Source organism: Hippocampus comes, unplaced genomic scaffold (genome assembly GCF_001891065.2).
Source record: "Hippocampus comes isolate QL1 unplaced genomic scaffold, H_comes_QL1_v1.1 scaffold7, whole genome shotgun sequence".
NCBI lineage: Eukaryota > Metazoa > Chordata > Actinopteri > Syngnathiformes > Syngnathidae > Hippocampus > Hippocampus comes.
Window position 1 is genome coordinate 6,595,664 of NW_017842060.1, and position 25,150 is coordinate 6,620,813.

Sequence of the window (25,150 nt, forward strand, 5' to 3'; positions counted from 1 at the left end):
ATAAATACAACGAAATAATATGATATGACCTGCATGAAAACTGGTATTTTCGAAACATAATAATAAACACGAATCATGACACGAGGAACGTTCTATTTGGCCGCAACACTTTGCTCGCTATGATAACGTTTAAAAGTGCCTTCAAAATAAGATACAAAACGCATGAAATATACGACTCACCATCACTGCATATCATGCAGAGTGGGCTTGGTGTGTGGGAATCTCCAATTGAGCTAGATCCGTATTTTAAGTAGGACTCTGGATACTGTCTATTAAATGTAGCCTTCTTTATCTGAAAAGTTGTAGGCTCCTCTTCTGTCGCCTGGCTGGGCGCTTTCCCTTCCCAAAGAAACTTTCGAAAGAGGTTTGATTTTTTACTCATTTTGCTAGCTCCTGGATTTCATTTTAGCGGTAGCCTATCACATGACCGAAAAGCGCGCCTTGACCTGTGTCAAGAGTGACATACTGTAGACTGATGTAGCAGAGAATCCGGTAATATTTCAAAATAAAACATCTTTCAGATTCCAAAATAAATAAAACGGAAGTAATGCAAGTTATTTATTCTTTCTGTGTGGCCCGGCACCAAATGACCCATGGACCGGTACCGGTCCACGGCCTGGGGGTTGGGGACCACTGACGTACAGGACCAATTTTGACACGCCATGTCATCAAAGCAATTTGATTACACAGCAAAGCACGGCATGATGAAGTTTGTGCTTCATTATTTACTAACCCAAAACTGCTGGCTCCACGCTGTGACAACAAAAACAGGCAGTGGTAGATCTGTTTCAGCATTTCACCGCTGAGCCGTTGTTACGGATTCCACTGGTTTTTAGTCCTAGTTTGGCGGAGCACTGCGATCCTCGAAATCATCTTGAGATTTGTGATTGGAGAGGCGAGTCGGGGCCTGGGAGCAGAGTGAGTGGGCGTGTGTGTGTGTGTGTGTGTGTGTGTGTGTGTGTGTGTGTGGGCGAAACTTTGATAAAAAAACAAACAAAACTTCTGCCTTCTGCTGTGTAAGTTGCGTCGAGTGGAAGTTTGTTTCAAAAGACAACTAATTTGATGTTTTTTGGCAGAGACTTTTACGTCTGACGGGAACGACAATGCAATACAAAAAAAATATACTGTACACATACTGCCATGAAAAAAAAAAGAAAATCGGTGAGATGTTCTGTCAATCATGTAAGAAAGGTAAAAAAAAAAAATAAATAGTCGAATTCATGAATACCAAACTGTGAATATGTGGAAGTCCACTTGTACATTTATGAGGCATTGAAGAAAACTGGGAAGTCAGACATTCATAAATTACGACTTGGAAACATGCATTGACCTACAACATCAGAGTTCCCATCCGTTGTTATAAATATACCGCAACATCTAATCACCCCCAACTCAGAGACAATTTGAAATATAATACACGAGGGAATTCTCATCTTGCACATTCCGCACTGTGACACTGCTTTCAGTTCAAGTTGTTGTCATTCAAGAACAGATTTTCCCATGACAAATAATGTCATGGAAATCACCTCATTCCAGGCTCACTGTTGCTACCATAAATCTGTCGTCAACTGAACTGTACAGCCAATCACTCCTACCATCATAAGAATCATAAGTTAACCAGTGATGCAGTCAACTAAAATATAGCACAGCTGCTCTTGAAGTTTCTCATCGCACTTGATATTTCAACTTCAAGTTTTGGCTAACTTCCAAGGAATTCAATATTTTATCAGTTGTCTGTCTGTATTCAACTGTAAAGTAACTGATAATGAAAGTAATCATTAGTTGCATACATGATTAAATCTGATCTATTCACAACGTCAGCCTTCTCAGGCCCCGTCTTGTTGCTCTATTCTGATCAACAGGAAACCACCTCGCCCGAGGAAAAGCAACCAATCAGGGATGGAAAGCATGACTTACGAGGTGTCAACCATTTGCTGTGTACTCACAGGCACACCCAGAGTGGTGGATGGTTGTTTTTCCTCGGGTGCACTGGTTGTATATCAGTTTAGACACAAAATGGGCCTGAGATGGCTTTTTTTTTTTTTTTTTATGGATGATCAAACTCTCCCTTTAAATGTAAATAATTGACTTGCGTGAAGCGTTCCAACTGGTTTCTTTGAAAGCACCTTTGGCTCAAACAATAAGATCGTGCTCACAGATGTCAAGTCTTGTTTCAGTCGAACTAAATTTGAAAGGGAAAAAAAATCATATTCCCAGATGGGACAAGCCAGCGCCGAATTGATTTTGATTGAAATATGACGACATGAGTTTAAAAATTCCTCATGACTCGCACTATTGTCCATCTGTGCAAACACTCACCGCAGGCCGAATCAGTTTCAAAAATATGTTAATTATTTCAAACCCTAATTTAAGTCACTGATTTCCTTTCTGTTTTTATCTTTTCTTTTTTTTTCTTTTTTTTTTAAGATCGCAATACACAAGAAAGTGCTGCCAAAAATATTAGTGAAATAATTTGATAATATATATTGATGTGATGTGAAATGCTTTTTGGGTTGATCCAGTGCTTGTTAGGATGATCAGATGTTTTGTTAGAATGAGAAATAAATTCTCGAAATATTTTTCCAGCAAATATTTTAACAACATTTCTTCCTGCTTGCACCTTGACATGACTGTGAAAAGTTTACAAAAACACTGAATTGGCTTTGTGTATTGTCTATATTTTGGATAAGTGGTGAAAACATCGAAAAACATTTTTAAAGGTTCACCTTATATCTAGATTTAAGATTCACAGAGCAAACTCAGGTGCCTTTTGAAAGCAGGATCGCACATTTTCATGGAAAAACGTTGATAACTTTTGTTTCTTTCAATATGAATGCAAGCCACAACTTCTTCCATCAAAATATATATTTGAAATACATTCATTATACATTCCAGTACTGCAGTTTCCTAGTAAAGTATTTTTACTGTTTTCACTGTACACATGTTTATACTCTATTTATTACATTGTTTTCATAGCACAACGAGCATCAAAGACAAGAATACAATGAATGTCCTTCGATCACTCATAAGGATGTGCTTTAATTGTTGCTGTAGTGCCAACAAGAGTGCAATAAATATATTGATAAAATGACCCTGAGTCTGAAGCATACATTTTGCACCACAAACGCCACTGAGAGAGGACGTCGTACAAATAAACATCAATATTGTAGCTTTATTTTGTGAAGTGTGCACATTTTCATTGGCAAGAATGTATTTATCAGAACATTTCAACAAGTCACAAAAAATCTTGGAGTAGAAAGTAAAAAAGATTTTAAAGAAGGGAAAACACATGTGCTTCATTGTTAAACACAGTTTACATGTCCAAAAGGGAGTCGGAAGAAGCTGAGAAAACCTTATGCATCCCTACCGATTGTTCTTTGTCTATATTGACTTATTTCATGTGAATACAATAAGTCATTTAGTATATCCCTAAAATGAAAAAAAAAACAACATATAAACTTAGACATTAGTTCATTCTGAGCTCAGCCACATCCTTAGATTTAAGAGGGTGTGCAACCACATCATCTCAGTTTTTTATTTTTACTTCCCCTCTCCAAAATATATTTTTTAAAAGCCTTTCAATTAAGTTGTACTGGCTACAGGCCACATGTTATTTAATGACTTGAAATTATTTATCTTGGTGTAATTTTTTTTTAATATCCAGCAAATGCAATTTTTTTAATATCGCAAAATCCAGCATTTTAACAGGGGTGTGTAAACTTTATATAACCTTTGTTTCCTGTATATGTTAAACAGCACAGCTCAAACGCAAACGGTGCTGGCGTTCACCAGCCTCAGCGTTCGAAACACCCGACGCTGCGTTCTCATTGGCCCGTTGTACTCCTTACGTAATACGCATCCTGACGCCTGATTGGACGCGAGTGTTGCCAATCACAAACTGATGGAGCAAGGAGGCGTGCAAGCCGCGACGACTATCAGCATCTGTAACGGAGCGATGACGCTTATGTCCGAAGCGACGCTTTTTGGTTAAAAAAAAAAAAAAAAAAAAAAAAGAAGAAAAGAAGCGAAGTCAAGTGCAGCCGGCACTATGGTACGTATATTTGTGTTTCATGTAAGCCCGGCATGCCGGTGACGTTTTTGCTTAGCGCCGCTTGCCCGGTTATGTTATGTTATTACTCGGCATATTAACAGGTGAATACAATCCGATCTGGTACCCTTTGAATTTGTCCTCGTTGCGTTACTAATTTTTCCAAACAAGCGTGTGTAGCTGAGCTTATAGCGTCGGGAACGCGGTCAAGTGTGCTGTCATTGTTTGTCATGTATTTACAGTACGGCTTTGTGAATCACGCCTTGGAGCTGCTCGTTTTGAGGAATTACGGACCGGAAGTGTGGGAAGACATCAAGTGAGTGTATATTGTTATGCCCTTTTTTTAATGATTGTTATGCTTATTATATGCTCGTGTTTACACAATAAAATGTTTGACTAGAAGCAGGAAATGTTTGACTGGGAGCAGGTAGTGACCTCAGACGTGATACAGGCCCATTGGACGCTTGCTTTTAATGATTAACAAACAAGACCAAACCACATGCTCACACCACGACATATACATTTTTTATTGAACATAACTTGTCAAAATAACTTATCCTTAACTGACTCTTAACAACGTCTGTCACAACCCTGTTAGTTTGGGGAACTCATTTTTGACATGTAATGATGAAGATTTGTTCATGTCCATCCACCATACTTGACTGATACTTGATTTGCACAGCATGTGCAGTTGCCCAAACACAATGATATTATCTCATATGGGGCAATTGGGATATGCATCATGGCAGGGTAAACAGAAAAAAAAGCTTTGGAAATCACATATTCTCAGATCTGAAATCAGGCTTTCCCCCAAAAATTGTGTGTTTGATATCTGCCAATGCGAGTGCACCACAAACACCATAAAACTAACATCAGATCATTTTTACCTAAAGACCTTTTTCATAAGGGCCAAGATTCAGCCCAATCAAGCGTCCCTATGAATAACCAAAATAACTGCTGGCAGTCGGTGTCCAGTAGAGTAATGAAGAAATGACATGGAAATTGATTGGGTAGATATTGTAACTGTGGACTTTGACCTGCTTTCTCACTCCAGCCTTTGTCATGAATGCATAACAATATATTTTTTTAATGTGGTTGTTAACACTGTACATTTGCACAATTCAAATGTATTTGCACCCCATAAAAAAAAACTGACAGTAGTGTCGACCTCTGATTTGGCTCCGATTTCAAAACAATGTTTACTATTAGAACTATAGGAAATAGAAGTCCTCGCCATCATAAAAGTCATGATTTGCTGTACAGGCAATGTTTTATCATAAGTAACTGTTATGGAATGAAACGTATTGATGAAAGATGAGATCACAGTGCTGCGGGGCTTGCGAATGTCACAAGAGCAAGCCCAGAAAACAGCAGAGCTGTGATTGGTCGTTACCGGAGCCCCGGAGCAACTGTGATGTCATTTTCAGTCGACAGCAAGTGACAAAATGGCTGCCTTCTGAGACGGATAAAAACAGGTGTATTTTGCTGCTTAATTAATATTCAAAAAATGCAATATTATTCCGAATGCTGTGTTTAGACATTTGTGGACACATAGAAATAATGTGGGAAAGAACATTTTTCACGTGCCTTCCTTCACCTTTCATTTCGTTTATTACATAGTAAGTTTGGATCTCCTCAATAAAAGTTATTTACTTTATCTGGAATGAAAAATAAAATAGATAAATGAATAAAAATAAACTTGAATTTACTCAATTAATAAAAAAAAAAAAATGAAGATGCTCTTGTATTTTGAGCTCTTCTGTTAAATACACCTTACCTTGCAACTGTTTTGATTTGTTGAACTTGCAGGTGATTCTGAAAAACTCTTTGCTTTATTTTGTGCTGAGTTGTTGCCAAATGTTTTTTAAAAAAAGCTGTGGGAAAACCCTGAGCATTACTGCAAAGAATGTGCTCCAAGTGACATTTAAATGTGTTGTTCTTGAGCGCCTCCTATTCTATCACCGTTTAATGTCAACATGACATTTTTTTAGCGCGCTCTCTCTTCTGCGCCCTGAACCCGCCACGACCCTAACAGAAAAAAAAAACGTAGAAGCGAAAGTTAAGAGCTGCAGCTGTCTTGTGTAAATGTTTCCATAGTTGTTATTCTCCTCGATGCAGACATGCCGCATCTCACTGATATCTCATATTCAATTTATCACCCTTCTTCTTCTCCTCCTTTTTAACTTGGATCAGCTATAGACAAATTAATCCCGATTTTCCATTGAAAACCTTTTATGGTATGTTTTTTCACCTGCTGTGGGTTCAAAAGATCTGGCCACTATTGCCCATAAATCAGGTTTGTTTTCTCAGCCTGAACAGAACTAATGACAACTGCATTACATTTTCTGTGAGATAATGGATGCTGGAGTGCCCGGCGATGCACATGAGTGACTGCAGATTTAAAACCGATGAACAGTTTCGCTATCAAGTGCAATTACCTTCTTATGTGTAAAACAAAAGTGGACATGTGGACGTCTGGTCTGACATGAATTTCATCACCAGGAGGGAAGCGCAACTCGACATCGAGGGTCAGTTCCTCGTTCGGATCATTTACGATGACACCAAAACGTATGACCTGGTCGCCGCTGCCAGCAAAGTACTCAGTAAGTCTTTTTCTCTTATTTGCTGTGGCACAGTAAGCAATGCATATATATGTGTGTGTGTGTGTGTGTGTGTGTGTGTGTGTGTGTGTGTGTGTGTGTGTGTGTGTGTGTGTGTGTGTACAAAAAAGGTTTATTAACAAACGTAAGACCGAATAATGATGCTGGTCAACACACCAGGACAAAAGGAGAAAACCAAAAAGCGCCTGCAAAAGACGAAGAAAATACAAACGGAAATTGCATGTCTCAATCGGACAAGAGAATCAAATCACGACAAATGCCATTTTTGCCATAAATTGAGAATAATTTCCCAAACTAAATGACTTACTTACAAGAAAGCAATAAACAAGGAACGAGAAAAAGGGAGAAAAATCTGGAACATCAAGAAAATTGCACATGAACAATAACTTGAGGAAGGCGAATTATCCTACAGTGAGTTGTTGACTTGGAAGTCCTTAACGAGTCCATTTGTCACGATGGCTACCAGGTGTGCAGCTGAACAGACTGGAACTACTCTGCCACCTACTGGAGACGAACACAAACTCAATCACGACAGGGATTGATTTCATGACATAAGTGTATACGTTTTATGATGCGTAAAATTTTACTGTGACATTCAATTGGCGGATGCGCGCTACGATCCATTGTGATCGTTTGTTACGGTGGCGTTTTTTTTTAATGGAGTTTGTCGAGGCAACATTTTCGATACGCCTCTCGGATTGGATCTCATTAGTGTGTGCCTAATAGAATGTCCTTACTACGTTCACATGTACATGGAAGCTAATATATGAATAAGATGAAGATTAATTGTAACTCGAGTGCCTCATTATGTGCACTAACAGTATTTCCTGTTTGATATTTGTCAAACGTGATCACACTGTTACACTTTTGTGGATATTTATCACATGAATACAGCCAGAATTGGACTTTATCAAGGTGTTAATATTTTCTTTGCATTCCAGAGATTAATGCAGGAGAAATCCTGCAGATGTTCGGGAAGATGTTCTTTGAGTTTTGCCAAGAGTCGGGATACGACACCATTTTGCGGGTGCTGGGGTCAAACGTGCGCGAATTCCTTCAGGTAAAAGTCTATTTCGAATTGAGATGTGAGAAAGCCTGCCACCGAGAGCAGACGGTCACTATGTTTTTGTTTCTAATTTCTAACAAAAACACAAGAATGTCGGGATAGAACCTGGACTGGTCGCCAGTCTATCACACACACAAAGTGTAGAAAAATAATCGCAGAATGACTTTGCTGTTGCAGAATATCGATTAGCACTGATTGTTTGTGATTTTTCTCAGAATTTGGACGCCCTTCACGATCACCTGGGGACCATCTATCCCGGTATGAGGGCTCCCTCGTTCCGCTGCACGGATGCAGAGAAGGGCAACAATCTAATCCTGCACTACTACTCTGAGCGAGAAGGCCTGCAGGACATCGTGATTGGCATCATTAAAACGGTCGCACAACAAATCCATGGCACAGAGATAGAGATGAAGGTCTGCTTTGCCCTTTTTTTTTTCCACGCATTTTTTTTTTTTTTTTGTCTGCTGTCTCCTGTGTCCTAAGTACAGAGGAGGGAGATGTTATGATATGAGGACTGAATCACAGAAAGGCCTAGGCGGTAGAGAGAGGTTTTGGAAAGATATCTGCGACGAGGGTAGTCGTTTTAGATCGAAGAAATAGTCTCACTCGCACGGAGTATTTTCAAGATGACTCCCATTTATTTGAACTATTTTCATCCATCATTTTCACCCATATATATGCTAATCAGCCAACAATCATGACATGACGGGAACATTCTTCGCCGCCATACCCTCCAGTTGCTGCCTCCTAATCATTTTTATGGACGGGATCATATATTTTGCAGCATTGTGCACATGTGTGCGCGTGTGTGTGCGTGCGTGTGTGTGTGTGTGTGTGTGTGGGTGTGTACTGAAAGCGCAGGAGGGAAAAAAAAAAACGGCAGACGCTCCTAATGTGAGACCCAATCTGGGGAAATATTAGCCACGGTTGCCGTGGAAACAAGGCGCAGAGACAGCAGCCTGACGTCAGTGTGCCTCATGCCGACACTGATTAATGTCATCGTCGGCGCTCCTACGTAATTCTACTGTAATAGACTTTAGATTCATGCATTTTGCACTTTTATTTTTAGGGTACATGATTTATTTAAGGGCAGCAAGGACGAGACAGACACATTCGTAGATGACTTACTTAGAACGACGGTGCAGTTCGGATCAGTCATCACGTTATACCAGAGACGTCAAACGTACGGCCGGCGGGCCAGAACCGGTCCGTCGGGTGGGCCAAACCAGCCCGTGGGGGATGATTTCTGCAGAGTGTCAAACGTACAGAACACATTAAATGCAATTCTTCAATAAAAGTAACTTTTATTGCTTATTTTGGTCACTGGAGGTTGCACTAACAGCCACTTAAAAAAAGATAAGTTTCAGGAGCAAAGCTTACTTGATATAAAATGCCGTGCACCCTTTGATTTGTGAAGAAATAACGAAACAAAAATAAAAAATAGCACCCACACATCTGAATTGATCAATTGGATAGATGTTGTCGAAACAATGTGAAATTGACCAATTTGTGACATAGGAGGTTTTGACCCGACACCAGCAAATTATATAAAATTTGAAGTGCATCATCTCAATATCTTGGTCGCGCCCGCTAGCTTATCTTCATGACCGATATGGTTTAGTCTTGCGCTATCGTACTGAGCTGTCAAGAACAGCAAAAAAAAAGAGAAAAAAAAAAGGAAATCATTTATGATGTTTTACAATTGTATTTCCGTACACCTCTTTTAAAACACAAAGCCACTAAGTGACATCGAAACACTCCTGCAGCGGCTGCCCCGGTTCTGTTTTTGTCTTTTTTTTTCTCCATCCTATTGCCGTATGAGGTGGGGGAAAAAAGTAAATCAGCAGTTGTGCAGTAAAGTAAGGAGTATTTTAGAAAGTACAGCATTGAACTTTTTTTTTTATGCCATTTACAATCCGAAGAAGTTTAATCTTCAATTTAAACTTCAGATGATCCAACCCAAAAGCGAAGAGTGCGACCACATCAAGTTCCTGATCGAGGAAAAGGACTCGGAGGAAGAGGCTTTCTACGAGGACCTGGACGGCTTCGAGGAGAACGGCACCCAGGAGACGCGCATCAGTCCGTACACCTTTTGCAAGGCCTTCCCCTTTCACCTGATGTTCGACAAAGACCTGATGCTCACGCAGTGCGGCAACGCCATTTACCGGGTGCTGCCTCAGGTCTGCTCACCGTTAAGCGACAATGACTCAGCGTAAAAAAGGCGGGGGGATCAGTTGTTATAGAGCACACACATGGTCATTTCTAATCTGGAGCGTCTGAATTACGCCTCTTTTCATTTCCCCCCTTGCCTTTTTAGCTCCAACCTGGCGCCTGCATCCTCCCGTCGGTTTTCTCCCTGGTCCGCCCACACATTGACTTCAGCTACCATGGCATTCTTTCCCACATCAACACTGTCTTTGTCCTGCGAAGCAAGGTAGGATCTTGTCTAAGAGCTGTCATTGTCGCAACACGGTTTTCTAACAAGATCAGGTTTACCAGATTAATTGAGTGACTCGATTAATTCAATTACAATATATATATATATATTTTTTTTTTTTTTTTGCTGCCGTGAAGCTTCGCCCGCAGGGACGACTTTTCCACAGTCTAAGTTCATGCGGTCGCATGCGCCATTCAGTTTGTTCACACGATGGCGGTGAAACAGAAGGATGGACTACGTAAAAGACGCAGACTGTCCAAATTTATGAATCATTGCATACTTAAAACAAGAAAGCAAAGTGCAACATGTCTACTGCGAAGCGGAACTAGCGTAGAACAGCGCATCTACGATTGCCAACATAATATATGGCATCAATGTAGGATAATTTTACCCTTTGATGCACCCTGTTACCCGATAACATGATAAACTGTCCAGTGTAGTAACCGCTGTCCCTGAAAGGGTTAATATGGCTGGAGTCAATTTTAATCCCCCCATAAGCGATCAAAAATTGGGCCCAGCCACAAGTGCACTTTCAATAGCTTTTTTGAACAAACACAACGACATACAAAAGCATACACGGAATAAACATTCACACACCCACAGTGCCAAACATTTAGCAGGTGAGCTAGCAGAACAAATATTCCTGATCGTATCTGAGACAAAGTCAATCTTTTACACCAGGTGTCAAAGTCAAGGCCCGGGGGCCAGATCCGGCCCGCCACATCACTTTATGTGACCCGCAAAAGGAAATCACTGCTAAAACCTGTACCGAAATGTTAAATTGTCACGTGATAAATAACGTTGAAATTTTGTTAGCCTCGTTCCACTTATCTCAACAATAATTGAGCAACAACAAACAAATGGTGGACTTCAGTCATTTCAAAAATAAAACTAGTCATCCATCCATTTGTTGTGTACAAGTAATAATAGCCCGAGAAACATTTATTCAGTTTCACTTTTGTAACGGCCCTCCGCGGGAAGACGTAACCCTAAAGTGGCCCGTGACAAAAAAATTAGTTTGACGCCCCTGTTTTACACCATTCTAAAGGATCCAAGTGAGAACATCCAGCGCATGACAACGTTCCAGCAGAATCAAATTAAACTTTTGGTCTATCTTAAGTCTTCTTCAGTTTTCTATGGCAGGCAGACCTTTAAGGAAAAAAAAAGGCTTTTTGACTTTAAAAATAAAAAGCAAGGTGTAGTTGCACCCCGTTTTTACTGCAAGGCTTGTTTTGTGGAGGAACATTCAATGAAATATTCATAAAGGTTGATGTAACCCTGGCAGGAGGGTCTGCTAAACGTGGAGACGGTGGAGAATGAGGACGAGCTGACGGGGGTGGAGATCAGCTGTCTACGGTTAAAAGGACAGATGATTTATTTGCCCGAAGCCGAGAACATCCTCTTTCTTTGCTCGCCCAGGTAAGTTTACACTGTACCTCAGTGTTCACAGCCCAATCTCGCTTTCTTTTATTGTCATTGATTTTCTTTTCAAACAGTCCAAATGCGTGCAAGCACACGGCCCCGGAAGAGCAATGAAATCCTGAAAATTAGATTCGATTCTCTTGTCACCTCCATTGGCCTTGCTGCCCTTTGTCTTAGTATGTTTATTGGAAATATTAGAAGGAGGGGAGCAGGGTTCAAGAGAGGTTGTCCTCGCAGATGCAAGACACTTTTATAGCAGAGATGACATCGGCGCAGGGGTTTGGTGTGACGCATAACAATAGTTGTGTTGGTGAGTGTAATCGCTTTCAACACAACAGGACAGGAGAAGTGAGCGTCAAGTGTTACCCCTTAGTCCCAGTTGCGGATTACCCTCACACACAAGCGCCATCCCACCTCAGTTACCTCTCTGATACTACCTCAGAGGTCGCAAAATCGCCTTCTTGATTTTTCAGGGACAACGGTCATTACAGTGGACAGCCTATCACGTTATCAGGTTACAGGTTCTCATTATTGGTTCATGAAAAGGGTTCATTCAGTGTCTGTGCCCTTTACAAAAGTGAAAAGGCCCCCTTTTAGGCAGTGTTAAAGGGCCAACAGACAACACAATATCAGGATAATTCGATTACAATAAAAGTAGAAGCAAAATCTCTGGAATTTCGCACTGACCATTTTTCACACATGAACTCATGTTGCTGCAGACGCGCGCACCACTCCATGTACCGGTGTCAATGCTGTAAATTGGCACAAAGTCAGAAAAGCAGGAGGAAACAGTTGTTAATGGACACAAAATGTCCCAAGTTTGGGATCTTTTCATGCTTGGAAAATAATAAAAATAAATAAATAATAATTAAAAAATAAGTGTAATGTGTCTCATTCATCCAAAGCATTCCACAACAGTGTGTCAACAATGGCCAAAATCCTTAACTTGTGGATGTTCGCAAATTCAATAAAGCCTACCATCTGTACTTCGAACGTATCATACTAACCCCCCTTCAGCCCCCTTATAATGGCTTTATTGAACAAACAGGAACAAAAGAAATAAACAATTATTTCACCCAGCTGGCCATAACTCGTGCCCGGGGACTCAACGGGCATGCTAGCGAACATGAGCTAACAACAGCCCACCAAATATACGCACACGTCACTCACCAGGCCAGTCCCCGCTTTTGAAAGGCAACAATAACACCAACATCCCCGCATTGTGCTTCCTTCTGACAAAAGTGTGATGAACCTGGACGACCTGACGCGACGAGGCTTGTACCTGAGCGACATCCCGCTGCACGATGCCACACGAGACCTGGTGCTGTTGGGCGAGCAGTTTCGTGAAGAGTACAAGCTGACCCAGGAGCTGGAGATCCTCACCGACCGCCTGCAGCACACACTCCGGGCCCTGGAGGACGAGAAAAAGAAGACGGACAGGTTGGACTATTTTCTCTTCAATGCGTGCGCAAATTCGATTTACAGTCGTAGTTTGTGGACATTCATTCACAAGCTGCAAATGCCCACGAGTAATGTTGAGCCACTCAACACGAAAACAGTTGCTAGAATACTAAACTGTAAATATTTGATAGCTGCAGCCCTAGAACAATTAGAATTGCCTTTCGCACGAAGCTAAAAAGACAAAAGCTGTTGACGGTCCTGAAAAATGATTCAAATATTTTACTTTGGCAAATAACAGAAAAAAAATGGAAACAAAATTGACTAAAATGGACTCGCACCAAATGCTACATTGTCACCTCCTGCCTAGGCTACTATTTTGATATGAATGCTTTCATCACTGGGAATAAAAATGTTCATGGTCGAGTTAGTTATCCTGCTTCAAAATGTTTTAATACTAAATTCAGCAACAACAAAAAAAACTGCTGAATGGAGATAGCGCCTGCTTTTAGGCTGCTATTAATATATCAGTTTAGGTTGTGAGTGTAGCCCTTTTAACTGTTGCTTTCTCCAATGGACGTCTTTTAAACACTAATCCATGCCTCTCAGTCATGCTGAAGTGTCAGCAAGGTGAGAATCTATTGATTCTCAGTGAGTCTGACCTTCCACGAACGGCTTGGCGTTATTTATTTGGCAGGTGGTGAGCAGCACTCTGTTGAGAAAAAAAGACGAGTGGGTACTGGATTTGTGTGTTCTTCATATCAATGTTGTCCAATTGGACACATTCAAGGCTTCCCTGTTAGTATTTAACAAAACCGTCACTTAAATCATTGCATATAGAGCAAAAGATTTTTATGATGGCAACACTTTTACACCACAACAGACTAATTCAATTAGAATCGAAACCACGACATCAGACAAATTGGATGGACTTTAAGGGCTCCACGGCATAGATTTTTTTTTTTGGGCATGCCTGAAAGCTTTGACCAAGCCTCCATGATCTCAGCGGTTGCCATAGGAACACCACCCTTTTATCCAAATGCAGCCAGCATGTAGAAATGACCCAAAAGATGGTGGGTGAGCGAATAAAAGCGCCCATCCAAAAAGGACGGCATCAAATCTGTCCACAACATATTCACTTGCCCCCCGTGCACTCTTCCGTCTTCCATCTTTTGTTTTTCAGACTGCTGTACTCCGTCCTGCCTCCGTCCGTAGCCAACGAACTGCGACACAAGCGGCCAGTCCCGGCCAAGCGCTACGACAATGTCACCATTCTTTTCAGCGGCATCGTTGGCTTCAACGCCTTCTGTAGCAAGCATGCCTCCGCCGAGGGCGCCATCAAGATTGTCAACCTGCTCAATGACGTTTACACCCGATTCGACATCTTGACCGACTCGCGAAAGAACCCATACGTGTACAAGGTTTGGAATTCACTCGTTGAAATATGACTTTGTTACTGACGTTTTTCTTTCAAAAAAATATGAATTACGGTAAAATCGTGTGGAAGAACACGCACCTGCGTGAAATATGCCCCCAGCAAATGCAAATTTATTCTTCAAATAACACACCCCTTTTCATTAAAAAAAATGTTTCTCGTAAAATGTTGATTAAAAATACAACTTCATCCTCATAAAACTATTATTTATGTTTCGAAAAATATATATATTTTCAGACAATTTTCTTTTTCTTGAAAAAATACCACAAGTCTAATTGTATTGCAATTTTTTTCTCAAGGAAATTCACATTTATTTTCATAAAATTATGACTTTGTTCTTATATTTACGCTTATTTTTCCTTTTCAGCGTGGCCCTTATGCCCCTCCTTATGTTTGAATGCAGCAGTGGCCCTGCGGTGCAAAAAAACGTGATGTAACAACCTTGATTGCGTGCTGGCGAACGACTATTTATAGTGGTTGACTTGAGTTTTTCACCGGTGGAACAGTAGTATGGATCTCTAAACAACACAGAGCAGCTTTTGAGAGTGAGCGCAGCGCTTTATGGGCCTCTCGTGGCAGATTTACACTGCGGGCTTTCAGACAAGAATGCACTTGAAGGAGTCAAACAGACCCCAGCCACTTCCAGCTAAGCCTCCATTGGCTTCAGGCACTGGGTCACCAAAAGAAGTAATATTTACTCTACGAGCTGAATGGCTTGGTGGTCTCGCCCCTACCTCAATGTCTCAAAGCTGATGTAAGTGTTTATCAGCCAGTTTATTTTGGGCTGCTCTGTGTATTGAAAGACATTAATGTCTTCGGTGGGCGTCACACAATGCACTTTTCAAATAAAGAGAATGGGGCTCACTGGAAGCTATGGAATGTTTTCGACACAGGTGGAGACGGTGGGCGACAAGTACATGACGGTGAGCGGCCTGCCCGAGCCGTGCACGCACCACGCCAAGTCCATTTGCCATCTTGCGCTCGACATGTTGGAAATCGCGGGACAAGTCAAAGTGGACGACGAGCCCGTACAGGTGGGATTTGGACCCTTATGCAGGTGCGATTGCAATAGATTTGAATATTGTAGAAAAGTTCATTTCTTTCATTGGTTCTATTCACAGTGTAAGTCGAGTAAAAAAAAAAAAAAGGCTTTGAAATAATATGATCATCAGCCGCCGCTAATCTAAACATAACATTCTAGTTAATACTGGGTTGATGGAATAAGGATGAATCAGATAAATCGCCCCCGTTTTCAGCACTGCTGAAAAACAGAAATAACTAGACGAGTTTTGTGTACGTTTGTGATCTCACTGCACAGTTTGGTTTGTCAAAATCTTATCTGTTATACTAATAAAATATTTTTTAAAATATGTAGCGCTTAACTCATCATACAAAGATAGTTATTAATAGCAGTGGTACAAAGAGACACTGAAAGAAAAAAAAACTTGTCAGCTATAGTGGGGATGAAACAGTTTGCTAGCTCGTAGGCTGAGGCCTTGTACCAGCTAGTGATTGTTAACCGTACTAACAAAAGAGAAAATTTGCCAGGTTGCACTTTTGGTCACGGTATTCTCATGTTTCCCTGTAAATCCCCTTCCCTTTCTTGCATTTTAATGTGCTGTCTTTCACTCATGTGACTTCACAGCTTTGTTAACAGTCACTTTGAATACTGATAGCCCAAAATGGCCGCCACACCCCATTGTGTTATGTGATGTGGCGGCCATTTTGGACTCGCTGTGTTCATGGTGACCATCAACAGTACCACATGTGAAAAGGTGAAGACGTTGCACAGTGATTTGCTCGTAGGTAGAAAGTGTATTTTACCGTATTTATTTTTAACCACACAGCAATAAATTAAGGGTATTTGTAATTTTTTTCTGCGGCTGGAACAGATACATCTCTACAGCCATAGGTTAGCCTGGGGCTTTTTTTAAACTTGTTACTATCTGCACTAAAAAAAAAGTAAAATGGTTAGTTTTTGTTATAAATGAAACCATGAAAAGGGATTTAATTCATTTATTATTGTACTCATTTGTGTTTGTTTTAAACAGCAGCCGAGTTTCCCGTGTTCAAATGTACCATGGGTGATGGTTACTATTTCATTGATTGCAGAATACGCCTGCTTTAAGAAAAGCTTGTTTATTTTGGCCACACACTAAAGAGGAGTGGACTTTTTTCAGAGCAAAAACACACTCAAATGATCTCACTCTCCCGAGTTAAAAATAGATTCTCATTCATCTCGCGCACAAGAGCGCCTTCACGCTCTGAAGACCACCACAGTGCCAAGCGCTTGACAGGGAAATAGTCTGTAGATTGCTTACAAGTGCCTCTTCTGGAGCTATTATGGAAACATTGTTGTTTTTGCAGATTACCATCGGGATCCACACGGGAGAGGTGGTGACAGGGGTGATTGGCCAGAGAATGCCCCGGTACTGCCTCTTCGGCAACACGGTCAACCTCACAAGCCGCACGGAAACCACTGGTGAAAAGGGCAAAATCAATGTTTCAGAATATACATACAGGTGAGAAACGGTCACGTGGGGTTTTACTTTCTGGCCTTGGATTTGACACCTCTGTTCAGGTTTGGCGTTTTGAAGTACACGCGTAACTTGTATCTCACGGCACCACTGTCTTCAGATCAAGTGTGTTAAAGGAACTGAGCCCCGCTGACAGTAACAAATATAATAAACACCTTCTAGAAAGCCATGTAATTGCTTTTTGATGCCACAAGATAAGATAAGAAAACTTTTGTCTCAGAATGGGGAAATTCCCAATTTACAGCAGCAAAATGATGAAAGGGAGAAGTATAAGATAAATACATATATATATATATATATATATATGGCGGCAAAGCACTACTTTGCTATTAGACAAGGTTATGCCTCATTTCACTGTAATCCCTTTGCACCAAGATGGCACCAAAGCAATAATTTTATGTTAGTGTTTGGGCCTGAGCACAAAACCAGCCAATAGATGAGTGTACACCCTCAGCTATTATTTTGAAGGCACACGGTTTACAAAAACAACCATTTGCTGTTGTTCCAGGTGCTTGCAGTCCCCCGAGAACGCGGACCCTCAGTTCCATCTGGCTTACAGAGGCCCCGTCACCATGAAAGGGAAGAAGGAGCCCATGAAGGTGTGGTTCCTGTCCAGACAGGAAGTCCACTGATGCCCTCCCCTACCTTCAACTCTAATTCATCAGATGGATTGAGTAGAATGAAATAACACAGTTGTCGATTGGACACAAAAGTTGCCGGCATGAAATTGTGCCACTGTGCTTCGCTACACTATAATATACAGCCCAGGATTTACTGTGTCTAATTTAGACACATATTGATTAGTTTGAGTGATAATAGCTGTACTTGTCAAGCACTTTTCACTGCCCAAACACACCCACAGTGGAATCATAATGACATTCAAGTTAGTGAGATTTCACTTTTAAAAAGTAAAAGAAAACTATATATCAAAAACATTCGAAGTTTATTCTACATAGGCTACATCATGTTTGTTGACCATGCCCCCCATTGGTGAGGGTGAATATTTTCAAGTCGCAATATATTTACTTCATTCCTCACTCTAAGTGGACATTTTATATTTGACCAATGTGGTTTTTTTTTCTTTTATGTGTAAAATATTTTGCGCGTGAACGCCTTTGTCTAATCGCACTCTTGAAGCACTTCCACTTTGTACACTATTTGGCTTGGATGTTAACTTGCCAACATTTTAAGCACATGTAGCACAGTTCAGAGATTCTGATTCGAATCTTGACTTGTGGAGTTTGCACGTTCGACCTGCGCTTGTTTGGACTGTGTTGCGGTACTTCTGCTTCCTCACATATTCCCAAAATTATGCCCGCTTCATTGAAGACTCTAGATTGGCCATAGGTGTGAATATTACAATATACGTTGTCTACCACATATGGCTGTGATTGGCTGGCGACCAGTCCCGATGGGATAGGCTCCAGTTCAACCACAACAAAAAATCATGAGGTTTAGAAGTATAGAAATTATGGAGGGGTGGATGTTCGTGTACCTAATGAAATTGCACACACGTTTAGTATTTACCACTGCAGTGTTAATGCACAGAAAACTTTTAGAGACACATATTTATTATTATGTTTTATTTTGCTGTACTGTTGTATGTAACTTTTGAAAAATGCCCCAAATAAAATATTTTTAACTCATTTTTCATGAGTGCAAAATGTATAATTCAGCAACTTAAACCATATAGTCAGTAATTTAAGATCACGCAGTAAAATGTCTACGTAACATTTGATTCGACGCATTCAACGCGCCTGCGCAAACGAGTCCATCGCACACCGGTTGTAACCTCGAAACGTCGTGTGTCGAGCCCCTTTGAATCTGGTTCGGGTTGAGTCGCATAGCAAAGGTGGTTCTGTAATACGTCACGGGCTCCCTCTAGCGTCTGTAAAAAGCACAACACTGGAAAATGCCTCAAGAATTGTATTCACTGAAGCAATTTTGAATACGAAATTGGTGTACCAAGCAATATTGGTTTGCAGGTGTGTAAGGTCAAAGGTAACATCAATTGGAATAAACGTGTAAGCAGTATTTCCATTTTTAGCTGCTCAGCTCTTCATAGTGACTAAGGTACTATAAGTGTTATCTCTTTCCTGATAACATCTTCTGATTGGGGCACTGTGTGTGTACTATACACACACACTTCAACGTGGCGATAGGACACTTTATTGACTGAAGAAGATGGCAATCAAATCGAGTGGTGAATAATGTAAACGTACCAAATGATACGTACAGGAAACAAAAAGGTTGAGAGACAAGTGTGCTCTGATTAAAAATATGTTACTCGGAAATTATTAAGTTAGAAAATAAGGCACTAATTATTGAAGTTTCGTAGGGGTGATTCTTTCCCATTCTTGCTTGAGTACGACTTCAGTTGCTCAACAGTCCCAGGGTCTCGATTTTCGTATTTTGCACTTTAATGCCTGTACCTTTCAGCCTTATGTTGCCTACACTGATGTACAAGTCATCCATGGGCAGCCCTCTACAAATTCAAAAATGTAAAGCAAACACGGTAAAGCAACGTTTAGTTGCTATGCTGCATGCAAATAGAAGACACTTCCAACAGAAGTGAGGTCAGCCCCAGTCATAAATGCTTTTAGGTGCTCTGGGAGAAAGGTAAAGTTATCAAGCGTATCATGTAGTTTATGCAGAGTTTATCTTAGACACCTTCTGCAAAGTGGAGTTCTTGTTGACGCACAATGATTGCACGTGTGTGTGTGTGTGTGTGTGTGTGTCCCCTATGACTAAGGTCTCTTGTATGAGCAAATGAAGGTCGAAGGTATCAGCTGGAGTGTCATTATCACTGTGACTGCAATCACAGGCCATCATGTCATCATATCTCGACTTGAGTGATAAGCAGCATGTAAATCGCAGCAAAGGTGGTTCACATTGGGACATTTTTACCTCAATTGAGACACTGAGAATTTGAGGGGGCTGATTCCAGTTTTGTTAAATTCAGAAATGAATTAAAAGGAAAGGAACATTACCCCCCGCCAACTCATATTTCCAAGATGGCCACACCCATAACACCAGGCTTCTGCTACAAAAACATTTCAGTAAGTGAGGTTCAGAAGTTGAAGACTCAGAAGGTAAGTATTGTACAGTGAAGCTCTCATAACATGGCCCATGGTGGACTATCATTTAATATTCGCTGGCTGGGACCTCGGGCCGTCGCTATCTAGCAGGCTAATCCTTCCGTGGATGAAAGACTTCACCACTAACAGCACTCGCCGACTCGGATGTGGTTGGAGCCTGCTAGCTGGCCGTCACTCTCTTTCTGAAGCGAGTGCTTCGCCACCCCCACTGCTTCCATCGAGACATAAGTTTCTCTTGTCTCTTCATTTGTGTGGATGTTGAGAAAAGCGCGAAACAAATTATTATCATTGTTCTTATTAACTCATTATACAGTTGGTAAATTTGGTGTTTTTTTTATATTGTACTTTATAAAACCATAAGGTGATAACATAGTTAAATACAATATAAATCAGTTTTAATTCAACTTCAATGTACACTGTGCTGCTCCTTAGGGTGTGCGTGCCTTGGCCACCTCCCTGGAACAGTATAATACAGGCATAAGTGTATACAGTGCATCGAGACGTCTCAGCTCCTCAGGAAGCTGCAGTAATTCTTTGGAGAGGATAAAGAATACATGCTTGTGAGTATCGTTATATTATGTCTCTATATGTATTGCACCACTACGCAATCATTGGACCGTGGACCAGCACATTTGGCACTGGACTGCACAGAATGAGAATTTCTGTTTTGTTTTTGAAGCCCAGAATAAACTCTCTCCCTTGTTTATTATTCATTTATAAATATCTTAGAAAACTGCTAAGGGCAAGGCCTTATTCTAAAGCAGTAAGCTCTGCATTGTGACACAAGAAACAGGCCCCTTTATGTAAACACCCTTTGCATGTTTGAACTGCTGCGCCCACCTTTTTTTATGCTGGCTGAAGGCGTCCAATGAGAAGCAGCCGCGGGGTTGTACTTACCTGAGCAAGCGTGAGCTTTACACGGCCACATCAGCACTCAAGATAGATGAGCAGATAAGAGTGCTTTGAAAAGGAGGCACGCTTACAACCCTCTTTTGCTTTGCTGCAGAGTCAGAAACCCCCAGCCAACCTCGGTCACCACCCGTGTTCACCCTCATTACCACCAGCGGCAGCACCACCATGACTTTCAACGGCAACTGGAAAGTGGACCGCAATGACAACTATGACAAGTTCATGGAGCAAATGGGTATGCGAGCAAACTGAAGGATACGATTGGAATTCTTGTCATTACTGTATTTGGATTTGGGTCATGGGATGCTATTTGGGCCGAAAGAAGCAAGTGTAATACTGGTAACAATACAAGTTTTATAGATAGGTGCCTTTGTAAAATGTTTTTGTTGTTTCTTTCTAAAACGGCTAATTTTGCAGTCTTTTTTTTTTTTTTTTTTACTTGTCGATGTTTTTTTAAGTTAATATTTGTTTTATTTTCAACGTGTGCATTTTTAAATATCTAATTGTCATTTTTTGCATTATGTGCTTTTCTTTTGAATTGCTTCTGTTGCTTATTTTATATGTAACAATTTTATGTTTATGTTCTTTTTGAATGAACAAAATCTATATTTACATCTCTCTCTCTCTCTCTCTCTCTCTCTCTTGCAGTGTCATTTAAGTAAAAAACAATAAGAATAAAAAAAGGAAGAAGCCACACACAGCACCACTAACAGGTGACATGTGCATTGACAGGTGTCAACATGGTGAAAAGGAAGCTTGCGGCCCACGACAATCTAAAAATTACCATCGAGCAGAACGGAGACAAGTTCCACGTGAAGGAGAGCAGCAATTTCCGCACTCTGGAAATCGACTTCACCCTGGGGGTCAACTTCGAGTACAGTCTGGCTGACGGCACCGAAGTCTCTGTGAGTAAACAAAACTGCGCACCGAATGCTGCTAAGGACGTTTATGTCGCTTGCTCCTCCTCTAAATCGATCATGTCAGATTTTGAGCCTTGAAGGCCGCAAGATTTGATTTGTTTACAGATGAAAATAAACTGCAACACAAAGCAAGGGTCTATATTGAAGTCACCCTTGGGGCAGTTTTTTTTTCTTTTTACCTCAGCTAGGAGTCACCTGGGTTCATCTGTTTATTTTCATTTTAAAAAATCTAATGTGGCCGTTAATTAGAAGTTTCCCCACCCGTTTTCCTCCAGCTTACCCGCGACCCGAATAAAGATGTCGAAAATGATGTGGGGAAAAAAAAAAAAGAAAATTAAACCTGATTGCAGGGCTCATGGACGCTGGAGGGTGACACGCTGAAGGGCATCTTCACCAGGAAAGACAACGGCAAGCAGCTAACAACCACAAGAATTGTGCAAGGAGATGAGCTCATACAGGTGGGGCACCTTGAACCACACACACACACACACACACCATTCACAGTCTGAGTCTATTGAGGTGGCATCTTTGTTTTCTACCCACAGAGCTACAGCTACGACGGCGTGGATGCTAAAAGGATTTTCAAGAGGGCTTAGGTTTAGTGAACCTTGCCAGGGGGTTACAGACAATTTTTTGTGACTTACCGCATAACTTGTACAATGTGCACTGTGTGTCATGCCTCAGGTATGTACGCCCACCCACAACCCCCACCCCACCTCCCAGAAAGAAAAACAATTAAATTAATTGCACTGGATTTTGACTTTGTCGTCATTAATAACTCTATCATACTCTCATTGTTTAAACATAAATCAAGCATCCCCAAAACCATTTTTGCGGATGATTTTTTTTTTGTTCAGTCATAAACTGCCATAAGCTCTTTATATTTGTTGCAAGTCTGTTTTGTTCTTTATATTAAGGTGATATGTACAATGGATGTCGACGCTAGCAGCCATGCAAATGGCTAAAACGGCAATCGGAAAACTGGTTATGTCACCTTGTTTCGTAGCATCATCAGTATTCTGTTTTACTAATATTCACATCTCTCAGTCCGTGGTTCTTTTCAGGTTTTGGTGTCAAACATTCCTGGTAGGCTTTATCACGCAACTGTGATTTCAAAGGAATGTATTTGTGCTCTGTTTTTGCCGTCTGCAAGTTGCCTGGCAAAGCAAGACATCAGTCTGAGAGCGTGAAAAGTCATGATACTGTATTTGTGCGCGACACAAAAGCCTGAAAAAGAAGCACAGAGTAAGAGTGGCAGTTTTTGGTCTGTGCAGCCACTTAGGATTTTGTTGAAGTCGCTCACCAATGTCAAGGAAGTATATCTTTGTCGTTTGAAAAAATGTGTATACCTGGGGGAGGAACTAAGGCAGTGTTGTTTTTGGCAGTCGGCAGTTCAACGGCTGAAAAAGGAAGACAGGGGAAAAGTGACACATTCTCAGAGTGACACAGTCATTTATTCAACAGTAATAAATAAAAAATAAATATTTATTATCTACAAAAATATAAAGTGCAGACAGATTCTGGACGTTGTTTTCCCGAAATGGTGATGCTACTCGCACAGAGATGTGATCCACATGTACATACAGTACAAGGCAGCATCGGCCGCTACCACGGAGAACCACAACTGCACGTACACAAGGTCCGTGTGTGTGTGGATGAAAAATGAGCGTGATTACATCTCCAAACTGTTGCAATAAAGCCTGATGTAAACGTATGTCCTCAAATAGTGGCCTTCGCTCCAGTACCCTTCCCGTCTCAATTTGTCGCGGGTTCACTGTACACCAAATAAAATGAACGCCTCCCCTCAACTAAATAACAGCTCTATTTTACTAGTCATATTTCCACCTCGCGCTACATTTCTGTTTTACACGCTGATATGGGTTTGCTTTCGTAACTCGTGGCGCATCATGGTAAATTCAAACCAAAAGAAAATAAGCAACGTGTACATGCAGGGATGTCAAACTAATTTTTGTCATGGGTCAAATTTGATGGAAAAAATAAAAATAAATAAAAAGAACAAACACATCTTTCGCTCAAAGTCAGCTGGGATAGACTGTGGCTCACTTATCACACTAATGAAGAAAAACGCTATGGAAAACGGACATGTGAACGGGTTCCCAAACAGTGGCTTGGAACCAAAAACATTTGGTTGAATTTTGTAGGCTATGCAAGTAAAATGCACAAAGACTTGTCGTTTACTTTATTGATCATCATCATGAAGGATATAGATGTGTTTTTGACAAAATGAGGCTGGAAATATCCTTCAAAAAGAGGTTTCAAGCTGTTTACTGCTACATCAAGCGCATGGCTTCGAATAGTATAAAATGGGGAAAACACGACAGGGAAACGCAATAGCAATTAGCATCTATGCAGTGGAGTCGCAACGGCTATCTGAGCACAATCTTTGCGGCAATGCAGCAGTCGGATCATGTAACAGTACTCAGTGGCATATAGTCTTTATCCTCTGTGAGGAACAACTAAATTAACTGCCGTGCTGAGAAGCAAGAGGGTTAGAGTCTCCACTACAGTATATCCGTCTGTGTGTTTTATACACCACCCCCCACGATATGCATTGTAGGAAAAAGTGTCACAAAAACAGTTTCATTGTATTTGATGATGTTATAACTGTATGCATTATTTCTAATTGAAGAACAAATTAATTCTACTCATTTTTTTTCAGGCGGGAGAGGTGGCTGGTACGGATTAATAGCATATCCATGAAGCAGTATGTCGTTACGCAACAATGTCTCCAACAGATGCCTCCTTCCTCAAAAAAAATAAAGCCCACTACTTGAGGAAATACGGTAATAAAACGTCATGTGACAGGGGGCAAAATAAAAAAAAAAAAAGAAGCCCAACCTTTGGATGTTGTGAAACACAATGACTACTCTAAAAACATTTCAGCTTCGCCGCGGTGATGTCATTTTTGCCAATGATTGGCTGGCGAGTAGACGCGCTCTAGAGAACGTATGGATGGATGACCGTTTTTTTTTTTGCCGTCACATTGTTCGCCCGTTAGTGCTGCATATTGGGGAGGGGAGCGGGGGTGGGGGAAGTTCTGACATCACAACCCGCGTCACGGGGCCTCCACACCAACAAACATGGTGTCACTCATAAAAATGTCAAGGCACTCGTGATGCAACGGAAGACACGCCCAGTGTACGATACAAGAAAATGGAATCGGATTCTGTACAGAGAGTGGAAGGAATTTGAAAGGATAAACAAAACGTCATAAAGGTGCTACATCGTTATCGGTGTG

General features: G+C 41.0%; 2 protein-coding genes across 2 annotated transcripts; both read left to right on the forward strand.

Moving 5' to 3' along the window:
• The first annotated feature begins 3,892 nt into the window (after positions 1 to 3,892).
• Positions 3,893 to 18,610, forward strand: gucy1b1 (guanylate cyclase 1 soluble subunit beta 1). Its single transcript, XM_019862649.1, has 13 exons — positions 3,893 to 4,051; positions 4,291 to 4,364; positions 6,551 to 6,651; positions 7,611 to 7,729; positions 7,951 to 8,148; positions 9,685 to 9,915; positions 10,053 to 10,169; positions 11,458 to 11,591; positions 12,837 to 13,034; positions 14,176 to 14,413; positions 15,321 to 15,461; positions 16,795 to 16,949; positions 17,473 to 18,610. The coding sequence occupies exons 1-13, from the start codon at positions 4,049 to 4,051 to the stop codon at positions 17,594 to 17,596; spliced, it is 1,833 nt and encodes a 610-aa protein (XP_019718208.1). The 5' UTR covers positions 3,893 to 4,048; the 3' UTR covers positions 17,597 to 18,610.
• Positions 18,611 to 20,033: 1,423 nt separating this feature from the next.
• On the forward strand, positions 20,034 to 23,181 carry fabp2 (fatty acid binding protein 2, intestinal). The gene is made up of 5 exons (XM_019861675.1): positions 20,034 to 20,056; positions 21,069 to 21,206; positions 21,704 to 21,876; positions 22,242 to 22,349; positions 22,437 to 23,181. Exons 2-5 carry the CDS (start codon positions 21,140 to 21,142, stop codon positions 22,485 to 22,487), a joined length of 399 nt encoding a protein of 132 aa, XP_019717234.1. The 5' UTR covers positions 20,034 to 20,056; positions 21,069 to 21,139; the 3' UTR covers positions 22,488 to 23,181.
• The last annotated feature ends 1,969 nt before the right edge of the window (positions 23,182 to 25,150 follow it).

Bases quoted from the DNA above. Each gene is read 5' to 3' on its own strand.
- gucy1b1 (XM_019862649.1), top strand. The intron at 10,170-11,457 runs GTAGGATCTTGT...TAACCCTGGCAG, and splicing joins TCTTTGTCCTGCGAAGCAAG to GAGGGTCTGCTAAACGTGGA. The intron at 16,950-17,472 runs GTGAGAAACGGT...CTGTTGTTCCAG, and splicing joins GTTTCAGAATATACATACAG to GTGCTTGCAGTCCCCCGAGA.
- fabp2 (XM_019861675.1), top strand. From the start codon at position 21,140: ATGACTTTCAACGGCAACTGGAAAGTGGACCGCAATGACAACTATGAC. The intron at 21,207-21,703 runs GTATGCGAGCAA...GTGCATTGACAG, and splicing joins CAAGTTCATGGAGCAAATGG to GTGTCAACATGGTGAAAAGG. The intron at 22,350-22,436 runs GTGGGGCACCTT...TTCTACCCACAG, and splicing joins AAGGAGATGAGCTCATACAG to AGCTACAGCTACGACGGCGT.